Source organism: Cydia amplana, chromosome 24 (genome assembly GCF_948474715.1).
Source record: "Cydia amplana chromosome 24, ilCydAmpl1.1, whole genome shotgun sequence".
NCBI classification, from domain to species: Eukaryota; Metazoa; Arthropoda; class Insecta; order Lepidoptera; family Tortricidae; genus Cydia; species Cydia amplana.
Genome location: NC_086092.1, coordinates 9,145,338 through 9,158,746, shown reverse-complemented (window position 1 = coordinate 9,158,746; position 13,409 = coordinate 9,145,338). Strand labels below are relative to the sequence as shown.

Genomic DNA, 13,409 nt, shown 5'->3' with positions numbered 1-13,409 from the left:
AAGGCTGTATCGACCGAGTAGGCGTGGCCTTGCTGACGTCATTTCTTCAGGCAGCCATTTTGTTTGACCAGAGTATACAGAGAATGACAGTAACCCATCTCCAAACACTGAGGACATTCCATTCTCGGCCGTGTCTAAGAGATAAAAAATAATTTATTCATGCAACAACAGATAAAATTACAATCTAAAATTAAAAACTAAAGTTAAAAATAAACTAAGTACTTACTTAAAATAAAATTAAAAACTAAAGTTAAAAATATACGAAGTAGGTACTTATAATAAAAATTAAAAACTAAACTAATCTAAATAAAATAAAAAACCGGCCAAGTGCGAGTCGGACTCGCGCACGGAGGGTTCCGCACCATCAACGAAAAATAGAGCAAAACAAGCAAAAAAACGGTCACCCATCCAAGTCCTGACCCCGCCCGACGTTGCTTAACTTCGGTCAAAAATCACGTTTGTTGTATGGGAGCCCCACTTAAATCTTTATTTTATTCTGTTTTTAGTATTTGTTGTTATAGCGGCAACAGAAATACATCATCTATGAAAATTTCAACTGTCTAGCTATCACGGTTCGTGAGATACAGCCTGGTGACAGACGGACGGACGGACGGACGGACGGACTGGTTGTATCGACGAACTTTTTACAAAGTTTTTTGAAAAGAACATGAGCGCTTGGACCCAATCACGGCCCCAGAGCCTCGGTTCTACTGATCCAGGTTTATTTAGGTTGTTAGGATTCTTGCGTGCGACCCGCGAATACGCCTTTCTTGGGGGATAGACTACTCTTTAAATGTCTATCTTGGGTTGGGGCCAGATTACAGATGTGTTCAGACTGAGGAAGGGTTAAGCCTTTGAGAGGTGCATTTGTAATTTAGTGTCTTCTGTATGCTTCTGTATATCAGAAAGGGTTAAGAAATACATAGAATGTGAGGTTAAAATCAAAATAAAATTTAAATTAAAAAAAAAACCAACGCAATGAAATAGGTGGATGAACAGATTTTGACAAAGTATGTAATATGTCTAAGAACCACCGCTAAAAATCCTGCTTTCAAATAAAAAAACGCATCAAAATCGGTTCATCCGTTTAAGAGCTACGTTGCTCGGCGCCACAGACAAACACACACATATAGCGGTCAAACTTATAGCACCCCTCTTTCGCGTTTTGGGGCTTAAAAATATGAACACATATTAACTCACATTTATAGACGGGTCTAACGCGAAATTTATTCAATTACCTTTATATACCGACGTTTCGACACAGGTTTCACTGGCCATGGTCGCGGCCAACTGAAGTCCCAGCAAAATGTCAAAACAGATTAAATGTGAGTTAATATGTGTTCAAAACGCGAAGGTTTTAAATATTAAAAATATGAAGTCGTAAATTTCAAATCAGTGCCTAAAATGATCCAGCCAAATCCCAGATCAATTAAAATTCAACAGAAGTGACATTTAATTTCATTCTAACTTCCGATAGGTAGGTATAAAGGTATCGTCTTGGGTCGTCCCATTCGTTTTTCGTCAAGTCATAGTTATTCTGCTTTCGTCACCCATTCTACATTGAACACTACCGACGATTGTGACGAATGTAGAATGGGTGACGAAAGCAGAATAGGACTTATTTAAGAACTTGACGAAAAACGAATGGGACGACCTATATCTTGGAGTGATTTTAATCTTAAACATACAATAATATGCTTAAAATTTTAATCATTTCTACATATGTACATATGTTTTTTGCATGCCTGTTGGTCAAATATAGCGACACCACTTATTATAAGATTACCATCACTGTATGTACTACCTATATTTGCAAATAAAACATTTTGAATTTGAATTTGAATTTGACCTAAGACGATACCGGTATAAATGAGTAGAACCATGTAGAACAGAGCGTTGGGCCGCTGCGCTGCCAATCCGAAATGAGTGGGTAGATGTGTAAAGGTGATGTACGAGCGAAGCGAGAGTTCGAACCAAAATAACAAAGTCTCTACATACAGATTGGTTTTGCTATGTCTGACCGTATTTTGAGAGGCGAATATGTAGGTCAGAATACTGATTATGGTACATTTTTTATTAGGGGACCAAATTCGAAATGGCAAAAAAATTAGCTGTTCCATAAAAAACATTGACATCTGATCAACCAAAATGTATGAAACAGCTATGTTGTGTCGTTTTCGTAGTTGGGTCCCTAAAAATTTGCTCAGTTATGACATGACCAACCTCTCAGAGTATCAATCACAATATTGTTCTGTAAGAACATATCTACAACAACATTATAATATAAACGCATGTCAAAATTATATATACTGTACAGAATAAATAATAGTACTAGGTACAGAAGATTCACTCTCTAACAAAACGCGTCTATAACGAGAGCAGGCCAAGCCCGAGCTGGCGTCCGTTCCACCAAAATTGGTGCGGGCAGCATGTACTTGTAGGTACTTGTAGCAACGCAATCCAATCGCAATCGCAATCTTTGGTTTGTAGCAATGAAATCGCGGAATGTGCCACGCCTGGTACTGGTTTGCGTAGGCGAATGCTTGGCAAGGGATCGAAGCATCAGGGAAGGTAATATCGTGGGCGGGCGTGGGCGACTGACACTTCGGGTTGTGACCTTTAGTGAGCACCTCCCACGCTTTGCAAACTTTGCAATTACTGTTCAACCGGCTTTCATTGCAAGAACCAAGAATAATCTCTACAGCAGCCAGACAGCAGCCTAAAAACTTTTCTCTTTAAACATTTCTTTTTTAAAAGATATGGCTTTAAGGAGAAAGAACTGAAGAAAACTGCACCGACTGCAGAAGATATCAAGTTACAAATATAATATTGTATAATAATATGTATATGTATATATATCTATCTAATACCTTTAAACGAGCAATTCTTGCATATTTATTTATTTTTATATATATATATATATATATATTTCGGGAATCTCGGAAACGGCTCTAACGATTTCGATGAAATTTGGTATATGGGGGTTTTCAGGGGCGAAAAATCGATCTAGCTAGGTCTTATCTCTGGGAAAACGCAAATTTTTGAGATTTTATATGTTTTCCGAGCAAAGCTCGGTCTCCCAGATATTATACTCCTTAATTGACCCCCAATCGCGTATCAATTAAAAGAATAATAATTAAGTACTTATACTTTCAATCTGGAGGTCGTGGGTTCATAAACCCTTAGTTCCTCCTAATGAATTCTTCGAAAGGGCGATTTTGCTGTTTTCAGTTGAAAAGATTCTTACAGGACAGGTGAAAGTAATTGAGATATTAGAAATTAAGGGCAGATTTATAAGGGTTTTATTAGACGTAGGTGATACGGTTTTTAGCATGTCATGAAATGCAGACGTTTAATTAGGACCACTGGGGACAGCTGTTGGATAAAATAAAATTTATTTTGGCGTTTCAGAATCAACATAAATAAATATTATTTGCTGACCGCAGTTTACTTTACTTGCTGCTTACTTACTTTTACTTTACTTTTATAAAAAATTCAAGTGGGTAAAAATCCATTTAGGATTTGATATTATTTTATATTTATTATTAGGATTACTGACATTTATTTTTGATTAATGTTTAAAGGTAAAAAAGTTTTTACAACTATTTAACACGCAAAAAATGTTCTAACTAAAGAAATAAATTATTGACAACATATTATATATCAATAATATGTTTATTTAGCTTATACGTACAATATATTTTAACACATCTTGTCTTGTTGGAAAAAAAACGTATGCTATTATCTCAACAATAGATAAGGCAATCGATATATTACAATACAAAATGCCAGAAAACATATATGTACTTAACTAACTATCAAACGCCCGTCATATTCATACGTACATACCCCGTTTCCGTATCGATCCCCAAACTAGGGGGTGACCTGTATCTGGCCCTCCCCCATCCCCCCCCACCGCGCGCAGGCGCCACCAACAACCCCTGGAAGCCTTCGACCTACCCCCAGTCTCGCTCCAGTCGTCCCCAAGTCTGGGAACCTCACCAGCTTCCAAAAAAGCTGAGTTTCTAAAAGCTAATTTAAAAAATTAAACATATATGAAAAACATATATAAAAAGTCGAAATTGCGCGAAAATACGTTGTATATTTACAATTATATGAACGATCCCATCTGCCATATAGTCATTTGTTTCTCCACTAAAAATATCTCGTACAAATAGTGCTCGGCTTAAACTCGTAAATTAGATTTAAATTAAACTAGATTAAATTTAAAGTAAATAGATTTTCGACACTTCGAGTAAGGTTCGTATGTTTTAGACTAATATTTTATGTTAGATTATATCATTGTAGCTATATAGATTTTTTTCTAATTTCTCGTCATTGTATAGCAAAATGTCATTTTAAAGTCCATACCTATATACGGTCCCGAAGGCCGTTTGACCTTAAGTATGGATTTTTTGGGGCATGCGCAGAATGTCTGTGCTGTATATACCTATTAGCCTAGCTGTCATATTTCGATTACAAGGCCAACCCTTACCTATTATTAAAAATACTTGAATATAACTATTTTCCTACCTTTAATTAAGGATTAATGTCGTAAACTATTAGTATTTTGCATTTAAATTCAAACTAACTAAGGAATAGAATTTTATTCCGCTTTAATAAAATAAAATTTACTTTAAATTACTTTTTTTATTAATTTAAAGCCGCAAAATGCATCATTAACATACGTTTTTCTTTTTCCAGAATAGATAAAATGTCAAAAATCTCTCTGGACGGCTTTTTTTCCTACTGCAAGTCAATAGCTGAGCATATGCAACTGGTTCGTCCATTTTTATCCACCATCTTGTTTGGCCGCCATTTTGATTTTACGCTTTGCATGACTTTTGACATTTTAATGTTTCATAGCACGATTATTTATTTTCTTTTCTATTTTTTATGGATAGTTGTATAGTAGGTATGTGTTTTTAGATACAGATACATAATGCATTTCATATTCATGATTGAATTTGATTATGAATCTAATTAATTTTTTTTTTTACATTTTAGTAATTTTAAACAACATAAAGTAACCTAAATAAAATTAAAACTACCTAATATTAAATTTACGCATGAACGTTTCGAATCATTAGATAAACATTCATTAAGGTATAACTGACAATAATTTTATTTTTAATACGTTTAATGTTTGTGTTGAATTAAAATTAATGACAAAACGATAAATTACATTTTATAATTGTAAATATTACATGTATTTCAAATCAAACTGTAGAAAGAATTCTCGTAGCAAGAGCTACGAGTCTACGACCGCCGTAGCTCGCGGCCTAGCATCGAAACGTATATCGGCCACACTGACTTACTGCTCGATTCGAACTTTAAGATACGTCAAATATTACGTCTAGATACGATATGGATTAGGTATATCAGTGTCAACGTGTGACGTTTTTGTTTGAAGAAACGTCACTTTTGCCACTGATATATCATATATCTAATCCATATCGTATCTAGATGGAATATTTGACGTATCTTAAAGTTCGAATCGGACAGTACTCTATTGAAACGAATTAAGATCTATTTTAGTGACTTAAAAAGAGTGCCTTCAATTTACAGTTAAACATGAAAACGAAACGACTAATTTTATTATTTTAGCCTAATTATACCAATTTACATTTTAAGGTTATTTAAGGTTAATGATTGTATTTGAACAGCTCGTTAAATTTAGATTAAGGGCAACTATTGCAACAGTGAAAATCCTTTAAATGTAACGAATAATTGCATATTTTAAGCAGTAGGCCTCCATAACAGCTGTGAATAGGTACTTTTTGAAAAAAAACTCCATGATATTAGATTAGATTTATACGTTTGATGAAAATTATTGTATAATCATGCTAAATCTTATTAAAATATGTTTCTATTTGCGCAGGGCGAGAGAATGGCGGCACTTTCCGGACAAGGGACCCCTAGGCTGACCTCCTCCGTAGGCAACCTCTACTATGACTGTGAGTACTTAGATATATGTATGTACTATGTATAGACATGGTTTGTCTTAGGGTTTGCACGACGGATCTGAAATGTATGGGAAGATCAACGTATCCGGATCCAGATTGGGATAATTTCATACATTTCGGATCCGGATTGCAAACCCTTGTTGGTCTATAAAATAATAATCCAGCCTATATACAGTAGGCGCCCGATTTTTCCCCCTTTGCCGGATTGTTGGAACTGCCGGATTAGAGGGTTTATATGGGAAATAAAAGCAAACAAACATGTGGCACTACCGTACAATGCGATCGCTCTGTAATCCGGCGTATAGAGCAGGCCATCTAAGACGCTAACTGTCTGCCGGACTGACCATCGCCGGATTACCGAGCCACACACAGACGTCCTCTCATGCACTTAGGTTATATAAGTCTCCACGCTAGCTCAATACGAGTTGGGGACTTTACATACACCTTTGAATTTCTTCGCATATGTATGCAGGTTCCTCACGATGTTTTCCTTCACCGAAAAGCTGGTAAACAACAAATGATAAGTCGTAAGTTAAGTTACTTATCGTATGTAAGTTCCAAAAAACTCATTAGTACGATCCAGTATTTGAAACCCCGCTTCAGGGACTATTTCAGCTACAGCGCCATCTATTTTAGCTGCAAAATTTTTTTGCTACAATACTTTACAGCTTTAAAAATCTTAGTATTGTTTTGTCTAAGGTGCCTACTGAATATACTTAATATCGAATAACATTTCTTTTTTGACATCTGTTAGTTGAATATCCCTCTACCCAAATCATACTTATTACTTAACCTAAACCCACGTCATAAACCCACGGAACCCATTTGGAGTGAGTAATGCCAACAAACGTAAGCCACTGATCCCTAATGCTGGGGACAAACAGAGCTCGTAAAAAAACAATCTGTGTCTATGCGCGGTAAGCCCCGAATATATTACCTACTCATAGACTAGACAGGGATGTTAGGGTCCTGATAAAAAAAAAATTGAACTTTATTGCTCAGTAAACATTGTACAAAAGGCGAACTTAATGCCAGAAGGCTTGCAAAAATCCGGACATCACCCTAAAAAAATCCTTACATTACCGTGACAGTAATTCTATAAATATTGCAACATTTCAATCTCACGAAAAAAAGAATCGTCATCTTCCAAAAAGTTCCAAGTAATTAAATATTTACCTATTTCCTACTAACCTATATTCTTCTTATTATATCCGGTTAAACACATTTGTTGCAAAGGCGCCAAATTCAAATTTTATATGGGACAATTAGGCTGCGCGCCTACGTTTTTTAAATTTGCCGCTGTTACGTTGTTAAAATAAAAGAAATTCAAAAATCAGGATACAAATGGGCTACAAAATGAATAGGGATGATGACACATGTTGAATTTTATAACAAAATCTAGTAAAATAGATAGCAAATGTCTTTTGAAACTTTTAGGTCCTGTATTTTTGTAATTTTTCAATATTTTATTATAATGTAGATATTATAATAAAATATTGAAAAATTACAAAAATACAGGACCTAAAAGTTTCAAAATTTAAGTTTTTTTTTAACTTCCAAAAACGATAAAAGTAAGGACACCATTCGATTCCTTACATTTCATCCAAAAAAAAATTGTATAGCAACTATATACACAAACGCAATATTCCACGGACAAAAACGCAATTTTCTTGTTTTGTCCATACTACAAGATGGGCTCCCAGAGACCTTGACGTCACGTTCCCTTATCGTTTTGTTTAAGGCGTTTCGCGAGTGAAGTGCGACTGTCGGCCTTTGACTACAATCTCTGACTTTTGTGTTACTTTAATGCAATGGGTCCCATATAGACATTTGATCCTAAAAACAAACCCGATCGATTGATACCATAAATGAAAATTAGTCATGTAGCCTATTCTGTTCAGTTTTTTTTACGCAACTCTCTCCCTCGTGGCAACTCATTTTCGTTATCTACGGTAACTCGAGAGGCGTATTATCTATTTCCGCCGCTAGATGGCGGTAAACGCTGTCAGGAAACGGAAACATGCGCACGCGTCGGGAGGGGACGTTGAATAGGTTTAGGGTTGCGTAGACGTTCGACAGACTGCTTAAAGTTGAATATGATTGTAGAACTTTGTATTTAAGCCTCTAAAGTCACCAAAGTGGTATAAGTAGTACAAGAAATACCTAAAATACAAGATATTACAAATACAATTAATTGAGTCCCAGAGTAAGGAATAGGGTATTTGACTGTATTTAAAATAAATTATTTTTCACCTCAGCAGCTCGAACAAGGGTACTTTGCTACTTAAAAACAGTGAGCAAAATCGCATTTTGCTCACTGAGTGAGACAAAATGGGCAAAATGCGATTTTGCTCACTCAGTGAGCAAAATTCGATTTTACTCACTGTTTTTAAGTAGCAAAGTACCCTTGTTCGAGATGCTGAGGTGAAAATTTAATTGTTGGCATATCTTAAGAAAACATGAGTGAATAGAGGTAAGTGATGAAGAAGGAATACATTTTTCGGGTTCTCTAATATGTTCTCACTGCTGAGGTGAAAAGTTTTGTGAACTACACGAGATCAAAGTTATTTACATCTCGTGCGCTTTTGAGTCCCTTACTACGCTCAAGATTCTAAATTAGATTCACTCGCTACGCTCGTGAATCTATTATAGAATCTTTCGCTTGCACGGGACTCAAAATAAGCACTCGAAGAAATATCAAACTTTGATCTCTTGTTGTACAAATAACTATTACACCATGCATGAAATAAAGCACGGAAAGATTAAGAGAGAAACGTAGACGGCAGTTATTTTTCGAGACAATTTCTATTTTAAAACCGGTATTAAACTATAAATAGGAGGTAATTTGATTGTGACGTCACATGCTAGTGTTTCATATAAATTCCATAGTAGCAAAATCGTTTTGACAGTTCGAAAAAAGAAACTGATTTGACTATTAGTCAAATACCCTATAATTATGCACACAGAAAATGTCTAATTTGAGAATTCTAAGATCACTTCCTGATTAGGGCTCTATTTCTAAATAGTTTCTCGAAAATTTGCATGTGCAATCTTAAAAAGACTAGAAGTCTTGAGCTGCTCGTAGTACTTAAAAAGACAAGGTTATATTTCTAAAGTGCTTGTAGTTATCCACTAGAATGAAGATCGAATAATTTGAACTGTTGAATCTTTAAAGTATTCGTAACGATATAACTATGTATAATTAAATTACCAGAACATGTAGGTAGGTATAAATGGTATAATATTTACCTACTGAAGGTGAGAAAGAAATATCCGTGCCTATTTACACAAAATATGAATATATATTGAATATGTTTTACAAAAAATTCTAGCTCTTAGCTTACTTACCTCCATGTTTTATAAGACTATTTGTTTATAAATAAATAAGAAAAAAACGCTCTTACCGGGATTCAAACCCAAAACCCTAGCTTCGCAACAGTTCGCAACCAAGGTCGCTATCAGAACTAAAAATGCAGTTTAAAATCACTTTAAAAATAAATTCCCACTTCGCTCATAAACAGCATCCCATTAATTTTAAACGCTAAATTCATCAATTAATCACCAAACTTCAGACCCCTAAGCTGGCCCTAAAAAACTTATCAATTAGGGTACACGGAACCCCACTCGCGGGTTCGATCCCGGGCGAGGCACGTTCATTAACAGGGGCGCATGCGGAAAATACGGATAGATTTGGAATTGGTATTTTTACTATGAACATTTTGTATTTTATATTTAATAGTAGTTCAACGAATTTACACAAAATCTTTACAAATTATATTTGCACCAAAACCTTCCTCAAGAGTCACTCTATTTACAGGTGAAAACCGCATGAAAATCCATACAGTAGTTTTTGAGTTTACCGCGAACATACAGACAGACAGACGCGACAGGGGACTTTGTTTTATAATATGTATTGATATTGATATTGATTGATGTCATATTTAAAATTTGATAAATTTTTAGTCTCTTCTAGAGTGCAGTTTTCTTGTGGGACATATTGATATTAAATTGATGCCTTTTTTAAATGTGACTAATATGGATTGATTCTCCTATGTTAAAGACGACTAAAATGCGGCGTCTTAAGGCATATTTAATCCGATTGTATTTTATTGTATTTATTGCAGTTAATGCATGTTAGACACTAAGCATGCAATGTAATGCCAATTAACACGTAAGGTTTATCTGTAAGTGCTGATTGATTGAAGTGAATAAATGAAATGAAATGAAATATTTCCCTGACCCTCCATATAATATTTCTTATACTAGATATATTTGTATTAAATACGCACTTCTAACCATGGCTGATGGGCATACCCCGGCCGGCGAGAGCAAAAATGCGTCTGCTCCTAGTGCTTAATTAAATATCGACTATTCTATCGACATATGGATGTCGATAGAATAGTCGACTTTTAATTAAGCACAATTTTTTTTTTTAAACTGAGCCATTAGTATTTGTTATTTCAACTTGATACCTCCACGCGTTTCTAAGAATAACCCTAAAACAATTTTCTATCAACATAAAATTATTATTTACACACACACATTTCACATTATTATTTTTAAGCTTATATACTATTTCAATCAACTGATTACAATTATAATCAATTTATCATACTCACGGGAATGTTCGTAATAGATAAGAGTGACAGTTGTAAATAGATACTTTTCACATACTCGTAACTAATAGACCTCTTTCATATTATTTGTGTATTTCGCGATTATAAACAACTACTATTTGACATTGACTCAAATCAATCGGTGTCAATCGTAGAAATTACATTGAGACAAATTAATTTACCATCATTTAATTCATTTATATTATCGACCCGCCATGCCAATAGCCGATTACGCGGAATATATAGAAGATCGAACTGAACATTTATTTTGTAAAAAATGTGAAATCACAATGTTAAATTCCAAATCTTCCTTACAAAGGCACATCAGAAGCAAAAGGCACTGCGGCGTTTCAACAAAAACACAAAATTTATTCAATCTGGAACTGTTAAAGTTTATTTTGGCTTGCAACATCCCCTGGACCCAAATTAAGAACCCCATTTTCAATAATTTCATTAAAAATTGCATATCCGGAAAATTTTGTAAAGTTTGTATTCCCGATGAATCTTTTCTGAGAAGAACTACTTTGGACATTGCATATAAAGAGAAAATGCACCAAATCACGACTGAACTTGCAAATGCTAGAATTTACGTAAGCGTAGACGAATCCTCAGATGCAAACGGACGTCAAATCGGTAATGTAATGGTTGGAGCTTTATTAAAAGAAAAGATAAGTACCCCACACATCATATCGAGTTTTTGGTTAGACGAAGTTAATAACGTTACTATATGAAATGGATTTTATCGGCAAGGCGAAGGAGTTTAAAATCAGAAAATTTAGAAAAAATGCTAATTGTATATTACGAAAATTACATAAAATACTGAATAAATACAAACACTTGGTTTTAATTTTGTTTACAACAATAATTAATACTTCTGCATATCATAACGGTGGTCCAGTACATCGTGTTGTTTTTATCGACATCGACCAAAGTGTGTGTCCTCGCACTATTAAGCTGTCAACGCATTTTTGCTCTCGCCGGCCGGGGTATGCGTGATGGGCCTGCTGCGCTGAGGTCCCTATTACAGAACGGCACAAATGTTGTGAATGAAGCTGGGGTAGTTACTGGGCTTTACCTCTACAGGAACGGCGAGCTGGAAATTAATTAAACTTCAAATATAAATCAATTAAATTGGGTACAAGTAAGTAATGGTTCGCCCATCGTTGTAATGTTTATGGGGTGCTTTACTTTAGAATTCTTTGGATAAATGTGCATCAACATCGTAGTTAACTTAACGGTGGGAGTATTTATCAATTTGACCTATAAAAGTTATAAATTTAGTTCTGTTCGTATAAAATATACAAATACGTCCATAAATCCAATTAGAAATAAAATTAAAAAGCTATAATATGCTGAAAAGTGTAGGTATAAAATAAGACAATACATTCACTTCAAAACACTCCATCTGACAATAAAAAAATACATCACATTGATAACTTTTAAAGAATATACTCAAACCCCAATATTCTACATTTAATTTATCTTTCCCAAAAGAAAAACCCTTGTCTATCAAATCCAGCCAGTATCGTTTATCAATTGTAGGAGGGGAGAGCCGGGCAAGATGTAATGACCGGGTTTACCCGGGCCTCATTTGCGGGCTCATCCGGCTCCCTAAAGTGGAGTGGGACTTGTTTAAAACATTAGGCATTAATAACAGAAAATGTTATAAATGCACCCGGACGGGTCTGTGCCTTCGAATCCTAACCTGCTATTCCTGCTAAAACAAGACAATATGGTGAACGAATGTTTGAAATGTCACCGTATTTATTTAAGAATTATTCCGCTTAAAATTTAGTTTTTTCTTCGCAAGTGCTGATGAAAAATATTGTGTGTAACTCCGGGGGTAAGAATATTGATACTCGAGTCTTTTATTTACTCCAGCCTGCAGCTGTCGTGAATATATAGACTCTCGTACAATATTTCACTTACCCCCCCCCCCCCCCCCCCGTTGTCATTTTGACAATGTACTATTGCACACTAGTTGAGTGTGCAATAGTACATTTAATTTAAAAAAAATCAGAGTCCATTTCCACCCTATTTTGATAAAAAGCCCATAAGCCCACATGAGCCGCACTCTATCAAGCGAAGCCCGAGCGAGCGAGTGATCTCAGCCAGGGGGCTGTTTAATGCCTCAGAATAATGACGCGAATTCCGAGAAGAGCGCAATTAGAAAACTCCGTGATTGGCACTAATTGCGGATTTAAGACGATTACCTATACGACTTTTATTTTTATTTTGTTTTTGTTAAAGTTTCTGCCTCTGCGATGGACGTGTATTATACGTTAATCCCATTATTGTAGGTTAATTCTGAGCGCTTAATATGAATATATATTAAATCACTACCTTTAACTTTGAAGTTGACACATTTCTTAAGTAAGTAAAGCTTTTTCACACAAGATTTTTTTTAAATTCGCCCCAAAAAGGGTTAAAAGCTTAACGATTTCTACGCGGAAAATATTGTGGGCGGAAACTACCCACCAGCTCAAAAATGACCCCAAGTGTATTGTACCGCGAGCGACTCAACTGTACTGCGCGCAGCTTCACAACGTCAAATATTGTAATGCCGCGCAAGATGTTTACATGTAGAGTTTTATTTTTAGCCGTTAACTTCTGTCAAACCTTGCCAAGCAAAATGAAATTTAATTTTGTCAACACAAAGTTCAAATTAGAATGGAACAGGAGACCTTTTTATAGGTCTCTGGGCGGCTAGAGGTTAACCTCTAGCCTGCAAGTGGCATCGTAAGGACTCGATTCTGAATATTTTTTTCAGCCGTCGAATTAGGAGCGTAAGTTAAGTTATTCAGATTTTGAAGTTTTATTTTTTTCC

At 35.2% G+C, this 13,409-nt stretch overlaps 1 protein-coding gene across 1 annotated transcript in view; it reads left to right on the top strand.

Moving 5' to 3' along the window:
• Positions 1-3,962: 3,962 nt before the first annotated feature.
• Positions 3,963-13,409, top strand: part of LOC134659026 (glutamate decarboxylase) — a 65,212-nt gene continuing 55,765 nt past the window's right edge. Inside the window, exons 1-3 of the mRNA XM_063514634.1 lie at positions 3,963-4,260; positions 4,705-4,780; positions 5,882-5,957. Of these exons, the coding sequence (XP_063370704.1) occupies positions 4,715-4,780; positions 5,882-5,957 (142 nt within the window). The 5' untranslated portion in view covers positions 3,963-4,260; positions 4,705-4,714. The remainder of the gene's footprint in view (positions 4,261-4,704; positions 4,781-5,881; positions 5,958-13,409) is intronic.